Source organism: Coturnix japonica, chromosome Z, assembly GCF_001577835.2.
Source record: "Coturnix japonica isolate 7356 chromosome Z, Coturnix japonica 2.1, whole genome shotgun sequence".
NCBI lineage: Eukaryota > Metazoa > Chordata > Aves > Galliformes > Phasianidae > Coturnix > Coturnix japonica.
The window spans coordinates 46,780,417-46,799,400 of NC_029547.1; the positions used below are offsets into that span (position 1 = coordinate 46,780,417).

At 42.8% G+C, this 18,984-nt stretch overlaps 1 protein-coding gene across 1 annotated transcript in view; it reads left to right on the forward strand.

Moving 5' to 3' along the window:
• The first annotated feature begins 5,485 nt into the window (after nt 1-5,485).
• LOC107306401 (neuronal acetylcholine receptor subunit alpha-7-like) overlaps nt 5,486-18,984 on the forward strand; it is a 61,895-nt gene continuing 48,396 nt past the window's right edge. Inside the window, exon 1 of the mRNA XM_015849523.2 lies at nt 5,486-5,987. Within this exon, the coding sequence (XP_015705009.1) occupies nt 5,909-5,987 (79 nt within the window). The 5' untranslated portion in view covers nt 5,486-5,908. The remainder of the gene's footprint in view (nt 5,988-18,984) is intronic.

Below are 18,984 nucleotides of genomic sequence, written 5' to 3' on the forward strand. Positions count from 1 at the left end.
TTTCTCTGCGAGCCGCTCGTTAGGCCGTGCCCGCACGGGGGCGCTGTTGCGGCGTGGAGGTGACGAGGAGGGAATGGCGGGGCCTTAGCGCAGGGGCAGAGAGGGCCCAGACAGCTGTCAGCCCAAGTGTTCTTGCTTCTCCCTTGTGGGGGAAAGACAGAGCGAAGGCTTACAGGTAGGATGCTCAGCCTATAGGGAGAAGTGCTGAACACCTGACAGGTGCGTTACTCCTCTTCCAATAGCCACAGAGTCATTTACAGGTCCAGGGGCAGATGTGCCTGGAGCACAGAGGGAAGGTGTTGCTCTAAACTTGTGAGGGTCGTAATGCTGTATTTCTCTCTTGTGATAGTGTAGGGGTATTTTGTCTGGGCTCAGGATGCTCCCAACGCTGTGCATTGCCTTTTCCTTGGACACCCAAGTTAAGGCAGAGCCTCCCTGCTCTCCCCAGCTGCAGCACAGGGGCTCTCAGGGGGCTCAGCTGGCAGCTAATGGCATGTAATTAAGAGACCAGTAAGTAGCTTTGATTCTGTTTGCAAGCCATGTGTCTTACCTTAAGCAGTCTTACCTTGAGAGAGGAGTCAGAAAGCTGCCCTGGGGAGTGGCAGCACAGCTAACATCATTTACTGGAGTGGCATTAAAGGCTGTGGTTGCCCATAGGAGAACACATGCTCTGGCTTGTAACCATGTGTGACTCTTCATGTTGTTGCTGCTATATTGCTTGACTTGGTAAAGGAGAGCCTTCAAATAATGAAGTTTGTTCCAAACACCAGGTTTGTTTCAATTTCCCACACTTCCAGTGGTAAACTCTCAAGAACCAGATCTGGTATCTTTATGCACAAGCACAGCCCCTGATTTCACAAGGGTTGACCCCAAAATATGGGTTGCCGTAGGCTGCTTCTGTCCTGGGATATGTAATCACTGAGAAAAAGGAATAGGTGAAGAAGCAAGAGATGAAAGCAAGTGAAATTAGTCAGCTGAATAACTGAGAGCATATCTGTTTGCCGACTTACTGTTCTGGCAAAATACCTGTAATAAGTGTTGAAATAAGCCACAGATTCATGCCATCATCAGGAGGCATTTGCCAGCCTCCTTGGAAGGGGATTGCTGCAAATTTACACTGTTAGCTGCATTAAGTACTTTTATGGTCAGTTATGATGTGTGAGGAAGGAAACACGGTTTTGTTTGAAGTGGTAGTAGATGCCAGTTATGCTTATGGACTCTCCACTGGATGAATGGAGAGCATGTTTCTCTTGGAGTAGCAAAAATCCATTTTTTTCCACCTTCATTAGCAGCACTGCAATTGCTCAGTGTGTCATGTTACCGAGTAGTGCCTTCCCTCCAGATGCTGATGTCTGGAAACATGGTATGATCCATCCCAACATTGGACTGAATATGTGGTTTTGCTTCCCTTCCCTTTTTCTTCCCTTTCCCTTCCTTTTCCCTTTCCCTTTCCCTTTCCCTTTCCCTTTCCCTTTCCCTTTCCCTTTCCCTTTCCCTTTCCCTTTCCCTTCCCAGCAGCCTAGTGGAAATGGATTTAGTCTCCATCTGTCTCTGGATCTGTCCCCTAAACGTAGTGATTTTCCCCTCCTGAGGAGTTGCTACTACTGTGGCATTCTTGTGTAACTGATGAGCCTGCAACATGTTGAAACTTGGTTTTAAATAGTCCTATGAAAAAAACAAAGCTACCCATCTGGTACATTAGCCCACAGGCAGAGCGAGCGTCCTCCCCTGTCCTGACTCTTGCACTTTACAGGCATTTTGTGTTTAGCTGGTGCTGCATGTACGTAATTGTGACTAAAACTAAACACAGGCTGTCAAAGCAAGTGATTTTGCCTCAAGGGAAGCAAGTAATAAGTCAAGTTTTACAGTTTTTTAGTTATGACTTCTGAAAATGACTATGTGGAAGGCTGCCTTTCTGCAGCACCATCAGCCTTTCCTTTGGCCTTTTCATTTGCCTTCCACCTTGCAGCCTGCAGATTATCCATACTGGCAGAACTTCTTAGAACCAAGAGATGGGACACTTGAAAACATCTCACAGAGTAATGGGAAATTGTCAGGAAGTCCCTGCATTAGGCTCAGCACAAGGAAGGATGGAAGTTTCTGAAGTTTCTGATCATGAAGTGGTTTACAACAAACAGCAATCTAATTAGGCCTGTGTTTACTTTAAAAATTATTGGAGGAAGACCAACGTGAAACTACAGCGGGTAAAATAATTGAGGCTGAGCTAATAGGAAGCAATTAGTTACCCCTAGTTTTACTGACATGACTTTCTGGGTTTGCTTTACAATGAGGGTCAGCAGTGACTTTCATGTCTGTGAGTGTTGTCTACAGCCTTTTGTTTGTGTTTGCCTGACAACTTTCTGCATAGCTTACCAATACGGTAATACTGTAATTGCCTACTATATAAAACTAGATACTCACAGACATCTTTGACAGGGACATTGACGCATTCAGATGTAAGGATACCCAGCACCAGGATCCCAGTGTCTCTGGGCTAAGTGAAACTAACTTGTATGTGGATTAAGGAAACACAGGACCTGTGAAGAAATCTTAAATTTCTTTAGAGAGGGCAGAAGTCTGTGGCTGAATAGAGATGAGGACAGGAGCAGTGGAGCAACATGATGGATTGGAGCAGCTGGAGCTGAAGTGTCCACCCAACTACTCTGCTTTCTATTCCTGCCTACCTGCTGCACAACAGGAATCTGAATTCGTTTGCAAGTGTGTAAACAAATGCAGCCAGAGAGAAAATGGCAATGAGATAGATAGATAACCAATCCAGATAGATAACCTGTGAATCACAGAGAGGATTGAGGTCCACTCTGACTAGGCATTCCTGTATTTAAAAATAAATTAAACACTTCTGCATATACTGTTGTCTTGATTTCAGGGCCTGCATTTATGTTTTACTCTTTTCCAAATACACTTGTCCTCTGCCATGCATTCAAAGACGTCTTCACTATTACCCTGAAAGACTGCAGAGTGTGCTTTATTAACCTTTGTCTCAGCATCATTTCCACCATTAGCATCCCCTTGCTAGCTGTGCTGTAACATGCAGCTGCACATGCATGGCACCACAGTGGCACCATTTCTGTCCTCTTTCTCCTAGACTAAAGATGTTCAATTACAGACAGTGAGCCATTCCTCTATGCGCATAGAGCAGATGTAGATGCTTCAGCTTCATGTGCACCCATGCTGCTCCCTGTAATCTATGCCTGCCCAACCCAGTGGGATAAACACCTGGGCTGGTTCTACGTGTCACATCCCATGTGGCAGCCCTCAATCTTCAGGACAGGCTGCTTATGGCACTGTTGGGGAGGCTGCTTCATCATAGCATAGGGTGCAGTGCTAGAGGCTTCACTTCTGGCACTGTCAAATGATACAGCTGCTTCTCTCTTTGCTGCTCTCTTATCACAAATTTTCATGCTGCTTTTCTGCTTATTTTCAGGTCAACTCCTTGTGTCAGAAGTCTTGTCTGTGATTCATTCGTTACCAATTAATGCAGCTAATGGTCATCTTCCTCTTTAACATTATCACTTTGTGGTTTCTCAGAACCTGGGACTTCACAGCGCAGTTTAGTGAGTTCCATTCACATACACTCAAATTATACCCCTTTCTAATCAGAAGTTACTATCCATGCCATTTCACAAAGGGATAAGTGTGTGCATCCTCACAGCTCTCTGTTACTGTTGCATGTTATCTGATCCTTAATCGCATATTCTGCAGTACTGACATGTTGCTCCTCCCCCACAGTCTTTGAAGTCCATACTATTACCTTCCCCATGAGTGGCACTAACAAGCCTTCAAGACTCACTTAATGCTGCTTCTTCACCTGTTGTAAGAGCAATTTTTTTGCAGACTGCATCTCTTTACTTGTCATGATGTGGTTGAGGATTGCTTCTCCATACCATTGCAAAAGTTTATTTATCCTACTGTAAATCTCTCATTGGAGTTAACCTGTTTAATCATTTCCTTCAAACAATGCACTCCCTCATTCCCCCTTTGCTGCACTGAGGCCAGTGTTTGGTTCTCTGTATTTATTTTTTTATATACAATAGTGAACAGTCTGTCTTCTCTTTCTAGACAAAGTGTACCCTAGGAATGTGTTTTGATTCATTTCAGAAGAACTTCTGAGCAAATCCTGAAGATTATTGTTGGGAACATATCAGAGTATTTTGTGTAATCTACTATGTCTGCTTTTCAGAGCATACTTTATTATCTTTGAACTATCTGGTTTTGTCCAGATAGTTTTTGAGGTGGCCCTCACAAAATGTGACGGTTTCAATTTTTGTATGTCTCAGCATCAAATACCCTTGTGCAAGAGTACTGTCCTATAGCACCAGATGGCATTACAGAATTAACACCTCATCCATCCCCACATATTACTTTTGTCCTCAACTTCATGTGCAGCATGACAGAAGTGACTGCAGTGAACAAAAAGCAGCTACTCTGATTCCTGAGGAGATATCCAGGCTTGGCAGGAGTTGTCTCACGAAATTCCAGCTTTAACCTGGCTCCTGCCAGGTCATAAATGGTACAATTTGCATTACGGTGTTGGGTGCTGGTCTCCATATCCCTGTCAGATCCTACTCAAAGACAGAGCCATATTGCTAGATACTTCCTGTCTGGAGTTTCTCTATGAGCTCTGCTTAGTGGAAGAAAAGAGGGCAGAGTGCTAACAGACAGCTAAATGTGAGGGTGCTACAATTCTTTTCACCCAGCCAGCACTAAGTACAGAAGATGTAGCCCCTTTCCCCTCTGCCTGTGTCCCAGTGGTACACAACTCAAAGCTGGGCAAGCACAGAGACTGAGTGTGTGCCTGGGAGGGACTCATTGCGCCTGGGGACTGAGGTTGTGTTTTGAAGGGAAACGTGGCAAGAACCCAAGCTGAAAAGTCCATTGGCTAAAACTGGCAGAAAAAATTCAGGACATCCCTCCTGTCCCTGGACAGAGACGATGCCTGTTGAAATCCAGCACAGACTACAGGCTGGCAAAATTGCCCAAATCCTACATGATGTTTCTGTGTTCAGACATTGTTTTCAGTGAAAGACAAGTAGGTGACTGTGCAGAAGATGTAAAAACAATGAAAAAAACATTTCAATGTCATTAATTGTATTCACACGTTTTTCTTGCCTTGCCTCTGCCTGTCTGGTGAATTGAGTGGAGTGGGGAGGCAGAGCGACTGAGATGGGGAGCCCAAGGTGTTTGCAGAATTTCCAGCTGCAAAGCAATCAGCAGTGGATGGTGAAGGGGGAACGAGGACAACTACCTGCCTTTTGTGTAAGTGCTTACAGGAAGGGGTACACGGAGGAGGGCATGAGACTGACCAGGGTGATGTTCCCAGCTTGTGTGTCTGGGCTACCTCTCCTGGGAGAGGGCAGAGGAATTGCAGGGAGATGATGCTACAGGTGTGTACTTCAAGGTACACAGGCAGTTGAGAGAAAACAGAGGGGAACACAAACTCATTTTTCTAGGAAGCAGCTCTAGAGGCACTCGAGCGCAAGCACTGGAAGCACTGCAGACGTGCTGTCTCGAGTTAGGTACAATCTGTGGAGATGTGGAAAGCATCTCCCTGGCAGCAGTGCCCCCCCTCTGTGCAGCACACACACAGCTGTGTACGAGGATCGCAGGCATTTGCTTCTGATCAAGGAAAGGCTTAGAGTGCCTGGGACTCACAGTCCCAGGTTAAGTAGCTAGCCCCTTTGTGTTTGGATTTACTGAGCCAGCATTGAGCTGATTTGGCTTCTGGGGACTGGAGAAGCACACAAGAAAATGCACTTCTCTCTCCTGGTGGGGAGCTGGTTTGGTGCCTTATTACTGTAATTGCCAAATCCATCAGTCACTGCAGATTCTCCCTTGGACTTCATCTTCTACCCTCTGCTCAGGAAAGAATAGGCAGCCAGTTTGGACAATGCTTACTGAAAAGTGCTTGGGATTTTTCTATTCTGGACTGTGTCTCTGGGCATCCTTGTTCCTGTCTTTCTTTAAAGGTAAGGTAAGCTCGTATGTGGTTGTCCATCTTTATTATTTTCCCCCTAGACACCAGTCACACCCACCCCAACTCTGTTTACAGGTCTCTTATCTGTGTGTAGTTTAAACTTCATCAGAACCCAATACTGAAGTTGAGGGGAGTTTTGTAATCAGTTTGCCTAAGTCTGTGGATCTGAGAACCTTCTCTCAAGAAAGGAAGAGTTGTAATTTTCTTAATGAGAGCCGAGCTGTTTTCACACTCTGCGAGATAAATTGAAATGATTGCATTTGAGGACAGAAGTGTTCTTTCTTTTTTAAATTCTTATTATTTATTTATTTATTTATTTATTTATTTTGGTGGAGAATGAGAAACTGAGGCTGTAGAGGATGGCTGTGAGAACCCTGTAGGTATGCTGCTGAAGGAATGTTTTTCTACAAAGAAAATAACTGTCAGGAGAAAAAATTCAACTGTTACTTTGTGTGCATGATTTGGTAAGACTTGCTGCTGCGTAAGCACATGAATTTACTATTCGTAATTTAATGTTTTTCTCTTCTACCTTTTAGTTTGTTTCAGTAAGAATCTTTCCAGACAGTAATGGGTGTAAGCTGGGAATATCTAATAAAAATAGTAATGGGCTCCTGCAGGCTGAGGTGTCACCTGTGACCAACCTGTCTGCTGAAGTTTCAGCATGTTACAAGTAATACCTGTGTTCCAAAACACGAAGGATTGCAAATGATAGAGATTTTTGAAGTAGGAAAGGGAAGCTGAATCCATAGTTTTTAAAGATGCTCAGGTCTCTACACAAAATATGCTTTTTTCAGTCTCCCCTGTCGCTTTTTATATGAAACATGCATGCCTGGAACAAATGTGGATTTTAAAACTGAGTGTTGCAGTGTGTCAGACCGTGTCATGCTGTCCATGGCTTCTGCATAGAGAAAGGGAGATTGTCTTTTTAAAGCAGAGAATGTAGTTCCTGTGCTTCAGAAGTGCAGTAGCACAGGAGAATTACCTGTATGTGATGTTGTGCTACAGATAATTCCTCACTGAGTCTGCAAAACAACTGAATTTCACTGTTACAGCTCCACATTTCAGCTGCCTGATGCGGCAGTGGCATTTCAGAAAATGTCCCTCCACCTTGCTAAGTTAAGGGACTTGCTGCCTTTTTAAGACATTTCTGTGCTACTTCAGAGCTGAGCTAAAACCCAAATGATGGCTGCTAGTTATTGATTACAGGCACTCAAAATATGTCCTTTCAAATAGTAAGTGATCACTAATTCACCAAGGAGGATGTTCAGTTTCTGTTGAGTAGCACTTGAAGACTCAAGATGCTTTTATAAATAATTGAGAGGATTTTTTATTAGGTGCTTTTACCGTAAGTTTACAAGTATGTACTTTTACAGATAACTGCTAATACAGCATAAAATGAACCTCTAATGAAGATGGGCCATTTTTACTCTCTGCACTATGGATGTGTCTGTTTTCTTCAATAAAAAGAAAAACCACAGCAATTGGGCAGTTGGGGCAGAAGAAAAAAGAGAATTGAGATGATCTTAGCATATCAGTAGTAAAGCCTTTTAAGTAGTGAACTTCAGATGAACTCCCACAGGACTGCTCAATGCGTGGAAGTTGCAGCAAGCCTGTCATAATTAACATCACTCTCAGGTACTGTTGGGTTGTTTCAACAGGGTTCAGAGTAGTAGTAGTTTCTCATGACTGAAAGCTTCTGGAGAGCCAGCTGATAGGCAGGTTGCAAAAATGACTAGGAAAAATAATGGCAAGATGCAGCAATTACAGAAGCAACAAAAATCACTAGAACTCGGTCTTTTTTTGTTTTGTTTTGTTTTCACAGTCCTTTCCATGACTTTCTGCTTCAGCAGCTTCATCCCGCTGCTGGGAGCCCTGACAGATGTGCCCTTCTTGTTAGGTCATTGCACCCCTTCTTCCCAAAATGCCTGCAGCTAGTGATGCTTTTTTTGGGCTAGATGACCTAGTGAAGATAGACAAACTGGTTATCAGCTTCCTTAGATCACAAATTACTTTTCTCGTAGCCAGATGTCCCTTCCAGGCCCTATGCAGAGTCTGAAAGAACATCTGGAGGATGGAAGTACTCTGTGAATCCAGTGGATACATAGCAGTCTCAAAAGGAATGTCTGGAAAACACTGCTCCAGGGAAGGATGGTAAGGAAGGGATGAGAACCATACCTACTGCTTGCCTTGTGCATGATGCCGTCTGAAAGCTGGGATACAGAAGACTTGCAATGGAGTTCTCCCAGGATATATGTTCCATTGACCACACTGAGACCTAGTCTCCCCAGGGAGTGTTACCTTCAGCTCAGTATGCAGTCCTCTGCTGGGTTTAGACATCCAAGTTAAACACACACTTTGCTGAATATCAAGCTGAAAATCTTCAGCTCACCCATCTATTCTAATTACTCTAATTACTATTTTATGCACATCCTTTTGTTGTTGTTGTTCTAAAGGAAGGCCACTTACTGCCACGTGCCACACACACAGCAGAGTCAGACCTCCTAATTTCTGTGCTCTGTGCAGGCTGACATCAGGGCCTTAGTCTGACCATGTGATTTTGTAAAATCCAGCCAAGGTAAAGTCAAGGTAAGGACAGAGCTCCTCCTTGCAGTCCTGAGGGAATAGAAGGGCTAAGCAATATGTGACACATCCTGTGGCAGGGAATGCTGCAAACAAGCTCAACACGTGAAGGACAGAAATGATTAAATAATCCATCGTGACTTGTTTTGCACCAGTTGAGTAAAACAGCTTTTGTTTGGCTCACTTACTATAGAATTGAATTCCTATGTTACATTCATTTCATGCTTTCTCACAGTTTTACAGTCTTAGAAGAGCTGTGCTGATCACATCAGAGCGCAGCTGGTGATCTGTGGAAGTGAATCCTCACTAGGACACTGGTTTTGGTTCACTTCCATGCAAGCAGGTGCTGTTTCTGCAGCAGCAAAATCATTGTCAAGACAGTCCCAAAAGGCCAGGTTCTGCTGCCAGACTACAGTTTCTTTACTGCAAGCTAGCTAGTGACAGGAGTTTAGAGATTTCTGTAGCAGAAAGAATCAAGGCTGGTATTTGAGTACTTATCTGTGCAGTCTAAACTTTGGGGCACCTTAATTGCATAGGACTGTTGGAACTGCAGTGAGCTGTGGAGATCAGATTGGTTTGGTCCAAAGAGACTGTTAAGTAGATGCTAGAAGTCCTATGTCTTCACAGAATACCTTTTCATGGCAATTTGGGTGATCAGTGGAATGGCTTCAACTTCTGATCTCATAAATGTTTGCAGATCGGAACCAGATATTCAAGTCAGATAATCTGTAGTCTTTGACAATCTTCATTTGAAGGTTAAATGTCATGTTTAGCCCAGTTCTTCCAAGCTGATCCTCTCTGAGCTGTGTCACTCCACTGGTAGATATATTATACAAAAGTCAATAATGCAATTGGCAGTTAAAATAGGAATTAAATGATTCTGATCACTCTGAATGCTGAGTGTGCAAAGAGATGACACACACATGGGTTCAGACAAGACTGAATGTACTGCTTGTGGCACAACTCCATCGGTTAGGTGTTGCTCTTCTCTGTGATGAGGAATGCTGAAGAAGAGGTACAGATCAACACATTTACAGTAGATAAGCAGAGCTTTAGGCAAATCTGTGAGTTATGGTCTGCAACAGTTGCAGATGGGGTGGTGCCTCTGGAGCCTTCAACCATGATGCGGCATCGGGAGACATCCAGTGGTCTCAGAACTGAATTCTGTGCCCAACATTCAGGTTCTAAAGGTGACTCTGTTTTTTTTTTTTGTTTGTTTCTCTCTGTTTTGTTCTCTTAACAGAGGTATAGAAGAGGATGATTTAGCAATGGCAGTAAAAGACTGGATAGTTTTGTCAGGAATTTGTCCAAGCACAGGAAGATAGAGGTACTTAATGTCTGTGTAGTGGGTACAGTAAGCAGCATCATCCCTTTTCACACTGCAGGAAGATAACTCTTCCAAGAGTCTAAGAAAGGAGTTACATTAGTCACAAGGCAGGATATTTAAACATGATGGCTGTGATTTTCAAGGGAACAGAAGTACTGAAATGCCATCTGATTTCACTGTGATCTGAACGAAGGTTTAATGCAGTATTTTAGCTATATGTTGTAATTGAGAGAGAGAGAAAATTTTCCTAGTTCTAGAGTGTGATTAAAGTAGATCAGAACCTTTGCTTCACTCATGGTATGGTTGTTCAGAGACAGCTAATGTCTGCATAATATAATTAAGGAAGGAGTAAAGCTACCTTAGATTTGTAGGGCTAGCAATGGTGATCAGCAGCACCCAAGAGAGTGAATGAGGTAGACAGGAGTTTATTGCTGGTGTGGGACACACTCTTGAGCAAATATAGCTCAAAGAAAGAGTGTTGTTTATCAAATACTTGTACTGTCATCCAGGACAAGAGAGACTCTGGTCCCTTTCTTTGTCAAAAATGTATTTGTGGCTGCTGGAGTAAGTGAGGATTTGGTCTCTGGAGTGGTAGACTTCTGGATCATAAACTTATAGAATAATTCAGCTGAAAGGGATCTGTAGAGTTTGCTCTGTCCAGTACCTCTTCTCAGAGCAGGAACAGCACAGTGGGATTAATTCTGGTGTGATCAGACTGGGAAGATCTCCAAAAAGTCATGGTCTCTCTTATGTTGAGCATCTTTCAGAGGAAAAAGACTGCGCTGATCTCTTGGAAATGAAATGGATGTGATTTCTGCCTAGTTGGTGATGTACCTGAGCACCTTGTAGGAGAGTCTGGCTCCTTATCACAGAACCATAGAATCACAGAATTGCAGGGTTTGGAAGGGGCCTCAAAGGATTGAATCCAATTCCCCTGCTAAAGCAGGTACCCTACAACAGGTTGCACAGGAAGGTATGCAGATGGGTCTTGAATATCTCCATAGAAGGAGGCTCCAATCCCAGGTATGTGTACAGAATCAGAAAACACGTTGAGAGCAGCCCTGTGGAGAAGGACATGAGTGTTCTGGTGGACAAAAAAATGGACATGAGCTAGCAGTGTGTGCTTGCAGCCCAGAAGTTCAGTAGTATCCTGGGATGCATCAACAGAGGAGTGGTTGACAGGGTGAGAGAGGGATTATCACCCTCTGCACTGCCGTTGTGAGACTCCATCTGTAGTACTACATCCACATCTGGGGCCCCCAACATAGAAGAGATGTAGGACTCCTGGAACATGTACCAAGGAGGGCCACAAAAATGATCAAATGGCTGGAGCACCCAGCTCTGAGGAAAGGTTGAGGGAGCTGGACTTGCTCAGCCTGGAGAAGGTTCAGAGGAGATGGAACTGCAGCCTTCCAGTACTTGAAGGGAGCTTATAAGAGAGACTGGGAGAATGGTCTGATAGTAGTAGGAAAAGCGGAAATGGCTTTAAACTAAAAGAAGGGAAATTTAGATTAGATATTAGGAAAAAAGTCTTTACTCAGATGGTGATGAGGCACTGGCACCAGCTGCCAAAGCTGTGGGTATCCCATTCCTGAAGCTGTTCAAGGCCAGGTTGGATGGGGCCTTGGGCAGCCTCATATGGTGGATGGCACCCTTGCCCATGGAGTGCAGTCGGAATTAGATGATCTTTAAGATCCCTTCCAATCTAAGCCATTCTATTATTCTTTGACTCCACAATTCTGTGATATCCATAAAATTTTAATTAGCCTACCCCAGCCCTAAAAGAAGTGTTAGCCATGCTCGTAAGCTACAAGATCCTTACAAACATCTTGTGAATTGTATTATTTCCCTCCTCAGTCCAGGTTACCTTCCTAGACTTCTCACAGATTTGGTATTAGTGCTTGTGGTCATCATTGCGTATTCATTTCTCCTCTCATCTCTTGTCCATTTTAGTTTGTAACACTTTCCCACCCAGTATCTGCTCAAAGTCTACTAAAAGACAGAGGTCTGACATCCACTGAGACCTTCTAGTTGATATTACAATACAAAGCTCATGTTCCTCACATGCTAATTAGAGACAACTCCAGTCTAAAGAACTTTGTTATGTGTACAAAACTACTTGAAGTCTTTGTGCAAATGGGACGTACATGTAGATTATTCCAGCAGACTTCCCAGATTCAGTGTTTATTTTTCTGTATGGAATGAGGCTTTCTCCCCTCCTACCCTTAAACTCTGCATGCTGATTGACCATTTCAAGAGCAGGAAGCAAAAGACATGCTTTTCTAATGTAGCTTAACTGCTACACTGTAGTATACTCTGCAGGAACATTTTGTTCAGGGTCCAGGGCTTCTTCTAAGGTATTCTTCAAAGTTACAGGGTCCCCAGCTTCCACTAATTCAATCATTCCATCTGTTAGATTAACATCTGTCTGCATGTTGCCAAAAATGCCAGTGGGAGGTCAGAAGGATTAAGAAAAGACAGAAGAACTGGGAAAACGTGTGAGGAAAAGTGCCATTCAACCCCAGAGGACATCCTCCAAGCTGGGCAAATCATTTTGCCTTTGGGTTTAAATGCTCTAGCAGACTCAGGAAGTCTGAACACAAGGCAACATGGGGCAACTTTCTGCTTTTCAGGCTAGGTTTGGTCTCTCGGAGACCCAAGCGACACAAGATCTGAAGGTGTCTGCTATCTTATCACAAGACGATGGCCACGCACCACACGGACATACACATTTTTTCTCATTTGCACGGACATAATTCATAGAATCATATTAGGGTTTGGATTGGCAATGACCCCAAGGATCATCAAATTCTAACCCTCCTGCCACAGGAGCTTTAGACTGAAGTTACCCAGGCTGCTGATTGAACAGAGTAAAATCATGCCAAAACCAGGCTCCCCAGGTCATCATTGCCTAGGAGTACCTCATTTTTGTGTAAAAATCTTTATTCCTCTTAATTGGGATCTGAGTCTGTCAGCCAATGCAGTTTTGACTGCCAGACAACAGCAGTGAAAGCCATGTATTTCATATTCCCACTGATTCCAACAAAACCAGGACATGAGAAAAACAAACAAACAAACAAAATGCATTTACCATCCTGAAAACAGAAATCAATGTTAACAAGCACATATGTCACTGAGACCTGGTGACATTCAGAATATGGAGAACAGCTGCATGCTTCATGATACAGACTGAGTTCTGCCACTTGGTATGCCCCAAATCAAATCTGTCTGAATCAGCCAAACTAAACAACTTTTAATGATTTTGTATGTCCTAGGTCAGATCTCTACAGATCTTTGTTTTGTTCATCACAAGCCTAATTTGTTAGGAGTTAACCATTTCCCTGGTCAAGAGTCTTCAACAGGAATAAATTCAGACTCCCTGTTGGGAATTTTTGTGCCTGTATTTACAGCTCCCTTTGTGTTTGAAGACCTGGATCACCAAAGCTTGGAAAGATGCATTTTCCTATTTCCCAGTTAAAGTATGGAGCACAGACAAGGATGAAAAATGATCTGCTGTTCAAGATGCTGTCAAAATTCTCAGCAGCAAAACCCAAATCCCTTTTGCAGGGCTCTGCCAACAGGTTTCTTGTCATCTATCATTTGTGTTTCTGACACAAGAAAGAGAAGCTTGCAATTTTCTTTAGATTTCCAGGTCTTACGGTGGTGCATCAGTGCCCTCCCTGTTCCTCTCAAACATTGCAGCCCACTTGCTCACAGGCCACAGACAAGGACTGAACAACATAGGAAGAGGATACAGCAGTTATTATGCCCTTGCCTTTTGCATCCTCAGTCTCTCTGGTGCTTTGTTTTATTTGCAAGTACAGTTTGCTGATTGACAGGGCAGAAGTTCAACATTAATTTCCTAAATCTGAGAAAACCTAGTTGAACAGAGGTGTAATAATGATTGCAGGTATCAAAGCAGATAAACAAGTCTGGTAAAGGCTCAGAAGATGACAGTTAAGAAGACAGATTATTTTTTCCTAAACTCAATGCAGATATGTGCAGAGGTGAAAGGTTGTGACAAGCTGCCCTGTAAACCAGTGTTGGGCGAGGAATTCCCACTCCAGTCTGCTGGTGACCGTGTCCCCTGTGCCTCACTTTTGCCATATGATTTTATATCTTTCCATGGGCCTCTGTCACTGCTTCTCCCCACAGATCCTGGGATGGGTGACAGGAGTCATCCCACACAACCACAACTCCTCTAATGTGTTTTACGGGGGAGGGTGGAGGGTGGATTCCCACCCCCGACCTTTGCCTCCATGTTATTGCATGGAGATGGTGTAAACTAGCATCTCTGTAAAAATTCTGTGTTTCTATTTCTTTTTCTTTTTTTTCTTTTTCTTTTTTTTTTTTTTTTTTTTCTGTGTGCCTGCATCCAGTTACGTTTCTAATCTGGAGCAATGAGATAGTTCTGATAACTAGCAAACATTTGAGAGGTATTCCACTGTTAATATCTTAATGCATGTCTCTTCGTCTTACACGCATATCTCAGCCTTTAAAACATCTGCACCAAGCCATCAGGACCTCTGAAAAAATAATCCTGTCCTTTCATTATATAATGGCCTATATACTCTTTTTAGCTTGTTGTCATGTGCCTGAAGTCTTTGAGTTGAAACCTTTCCTCACATACCCTTTAATACCCTTCTCTTCTGCGAGCTCTTTATCTGGTAGAAAGGAACAGAAATGACCAGTGTCAGGAAGAACAGGTCTTTTTTGCCTCAGAAAACATGGCATTTCTCACATTCCTCTGGGCATCTAATGAATTTTGAATGGATAAGAGACAAAGATTACCCAGAAGGGATGCAGATTAAAAAGTTTTAAATGAAGGATGTATTCAAATACACAGTGCTCACACACACACATGGGGCTGAGGCAGCTGATACCATTCCATTGTCTTGTGTGCAAGTACTCTTCCCTGAAGGTGTGATGGTGTGCATTTTAAATCAAAGGGCATTGAAAGAAATAATGCTTTTGCAGCCACAGATGAAAGCTAAAATGCTGCACATAAGAACAAAAGCGGATGGGACAAATCTGTGTCTCTGGGGATTAAGTGACATATGGTAACAACATGCTTTACATTCTCAGAAATTGGGAAAATATACAAAATAAGGCGAGTGCTTTTTAATAGTTACCAAAGCAGTGTAACCATACTACATTTAAGTGTTGTTGCCATTCCAATTATTAATGCCAGTGAAGTCACCTGTGAAATAACTTGCTTTTAATCCGCTCCTATTACTTCCCTCATAATTCATTGTTGTATGTACTTTGTATCATCCTGTGATAATTCTATTTGCTTTCCTGCAGGAATAGCTAAAATCCCTGAAAGCACACAGCGATAAACTCAAAAGAAAATAAAAACTGAAATGCTCTGGAAGAATCTGCAGTTTGTTAGGAAAATACTTGAAAATTCCAGGAGCTAACTCTGCTGTTCAAGGGTTTTCCTAATGGCTTTTGCTGTGTAAATGTTCCAGTCACACTCATATATTAGGTGCAATAATACAATTAAATAGAAAAATACCTACCAGTATAACAACACTGGTTGTCATAAAGTCCAGAACTCCATCAGTTTTATTTTGTAAAACAGTAAAAACCAAAGCTAACAGAAACACTCCTCCCTTCCCCCAAGAAAAAAGGGAATGTGGCAAAAAACATTACACAAAGAGGAAAATACTAAAAAATAAATAAATAAAAATAAAAAAGTGAAATACCTGCAGAAAATATAAGAAGAGTAAATAAATACCACAAGCACAGTATTTCTGCAGGTTGGGACCTTTTCTGAAGCAGTAGTTTTTGAACACGTAATCAGCCAGGAATATGCTGTTGATTTTAGCAGCTGTGCTTATGCAAATGCTTCTTTGAATGGTTTTTCAAAAAGATAAGAAAAAGGCATGCTTTGTAACTCAGAAACGCATCGGCATGCAGATGCGTCAATAAAAATGGCATAGGAAGAATAGGATGTTTGAACTGAAAATGCTTTAGGTACAAATAGCTCCCATAGTCCCACATGAATAAAGCAGTAGCTCAGGACTGTGCCAAGAGAAATGAGCAACAGTCAGAAAGAGTTCAGCTAGAAGCTGGCTCAATGCAGACAAAAATATATATATAATCAAGAGATTATCAAAATAAATCCGGGGAACAACATTAACAAGAGTAGGAGTGATCAATAAATAGGATGGCTCAGAACAGCTTGGAAATCCCTGTACTTCTGTCTACCGTCCTATTAATATTTCATTATTTAGTTGCTCTGCACAACAAGACATTCTGCACACCCGGAATGCTAGATCAAGGAGTTGACCCCTTTTGGAGCAAACATGGGGAACTGGCAAAGCTGAGCTGCCTTGGAGCTCAGGGAGCCCTGCATGCCAAGCAGAGCAGTAGGATCTAGCAGCCAAGATATGACAGCATTGCTCCTAGGAAAGGAGGGAGTATCTGACCTTCCTGGGGACAGCCTAGGTGCAATCTATACAGAGACAGTTGTGATTGTGTCAGCCTTTCTTACCAGACAACACTGAGCAGTCTCCAGACCAGGCAGACCCTTTTTCCAGCTCTGAAGCCAAACCCTTGGAAGGTGCAAGGAGTGTTATGCTGGTGCAGTAGGAAGTCAGGATACCACTCCAGCACAGTAGAAGAAAGCCAAGCCCACAGGAACCAGGCAGACGGACAGGGTAGAAGAGATCTGTGGTCATAGCCACTTGTCAGGAGCCTTGTGTTTCCTCAGTAGGACAAGAGAACTGTTAGTGGAGGAAGCCAGCGCAGCCCATCAAACCACACACAGCACACAGGGTAGGGGTAGTGGCTTCACTAGTTTTGATCAGGCTAATGTATTTTTTTCCTACCAAGAGGTTGGTGGTCATTTAAACATTTAATTTTAGTTTTGTGGAAAGCACAGATTCTTAAATCACGCTCAGGTCAGCACATGTCACCACAAAGCACGCATGCCAACTGAGGCAGCTCTCCTTGCTGTCACCATCAGCAAGACATTTTGTGCTCAAGTGTAGGTATGCCCAGTTGCTGACTTGGAGCTGACATCAGCCAACACCAGCTTGATCTTATCTCAGTATCTTAGAGAATTCAAAACCCTTTATAGGTGCCATGGTGGCTCATAGTCAGTATGAGACACCATCTGTGCAAATCTCATCAGAGATGCCTCTCTGCCTCTCTCCTTATAGCTGTTAAGCCACACTTATCCAGATTCCTGGATGCAGTTATTAACTTGTTCCTAGACTTGCTCTGAGAAGATCTCTGGAGCTTAGCTACTAAAGCTTTGCAGATGTTTCTTTGATAACCAGATATTTCATGTTTCCTTCCTACTGACTCTGCCTAACCTGTCTGGGGCATTGCAACTCCTGTATTTAACAATGCTGAAATCCTATGTGCAAACTGTGTGTGTGCGCAGAGAAGGATAGAGCCCAGGCTGTGAGCTGGTAGCAAGGTGCCTTTTTTTAAATTTCTACCAGAAATAACTTAAGGCAAGCATGCTGTAGGTGAATGGAGGAGAAGGACAGCTGTTCCAGTGCATTTCAGAAATAAACCCACAGAGAAGCCACCATTTCGTTATTTTGATTTACATCGTAGGACTCCCTGATCCAACATGAAGGCCACCACACTGCTCCCCATGGGGGATATCCCTGATCTTGCAGTAATGCATTTGGAGGGATGCATTTTTAATTGCATTTCTTGCTAGAGAAGATAGCAACGTACTGCAATAGAGAAATAGTTCTTGGGCACGTTACCTTGCAGAGTGGTTCTCAGCAACTCCATCCTAAAAAGAAAGGTGGTATTTCATTATAATGAAATGTATATTCCCAGAAAAATTCTGTGGCTGCTTACGGGTCACAGTTATCCACTGGTGAACATTACAGTGTGGGTGTGTTGCAGACTTTGCACGGACTGCTGTAGGAGAGGAGATTCAGAGAGCTAACAGAATACGTTAACACTGTCCATGAATACACCTACTCTACATTAAGCTCTTCACAAAACCATAAGGGGACTTTATCCCCGCCATGGGTTAATTGTCTTGTGCCTGCCAAATGTCTGCAAATTGCAGGAGCAGCTTAGGGAACCAATTTAGGTTACACAGAGTGTAAAGCTGAGTCACAACCTACTCCAAAATTCTGCCTACCTTTAGCAATTGCATTTCACTTAATAACTCCAGACCAGCAGCTTTTTGTTTAAAGCATATTTTCAAGAGAGAAATCCAGCAGCCCTGATGAGGACACGGACATGAAATAGCTTCTGTTCTAGAAGCTTACAACATTTCTTGCTGGAAATCATGTTCTGTTCCCAGATTTTATTTTGCTTGTTTGTTTTCAATTTCTGGTCCCGTATATATCCAGCTTTGGTCTTTGGTGCCCTTTCCACAGCATAGAGCCCTTCAATATCTAGTGCATAGATAGTCCCCAGTACTTGTTATTCCCTCCACCAGAAAGAGAACTTGGAAATCAAATTTGATCATTATAAAAAAAAAAAAAAAAAAAAAAAAAAAAAAAAAGCTTTTTTTTTTAAAAAAAAGAAAAGTAATTTTTCTGTTTCAGTTCGTTACCATTGCTACTTGTATGTTTGTTGAGAATTATTTCCTACTGTTTCCTGTATAATTCAGCAACACAGGGGATACTGACTGAGGCAGGGGACCTTTTTTACTCAAAGCGGGCAGCTTTTTTAATCAAAGATCCTACATCTATAAAACATAATTCTTAATGTCCATGCCAGTTAGTTGTATTTCTCCTGTAACACACACAGCCAAGCAAGTCTGCTTTGGAGCAGACTTTGGAAGACAGACCTGGTAGCGTTAAGTTTTGACACCCAACTTCCAGCCTAATTGTAAAGATGAAACCATGTATTAGGGACCAGAGAGCTCACAGCCACACTGCTTTTGATCAGGTTTCTGCGTCTGAGGGGTAGGCAATGGTAAAGCTTATTCTACCACTATTCCTGGGAGATCCAGACTTCCCCATCTCCAGCAAACACTCCACTTAGCACACAGAGATGTAGTGTCACAATGCATTAGCACAAGCATTAGAAGGGGGAAAAAAGCAGCAGTCTCTCTGGAATAGGAGAAGTATTTGAAAATTACAATTTAAAG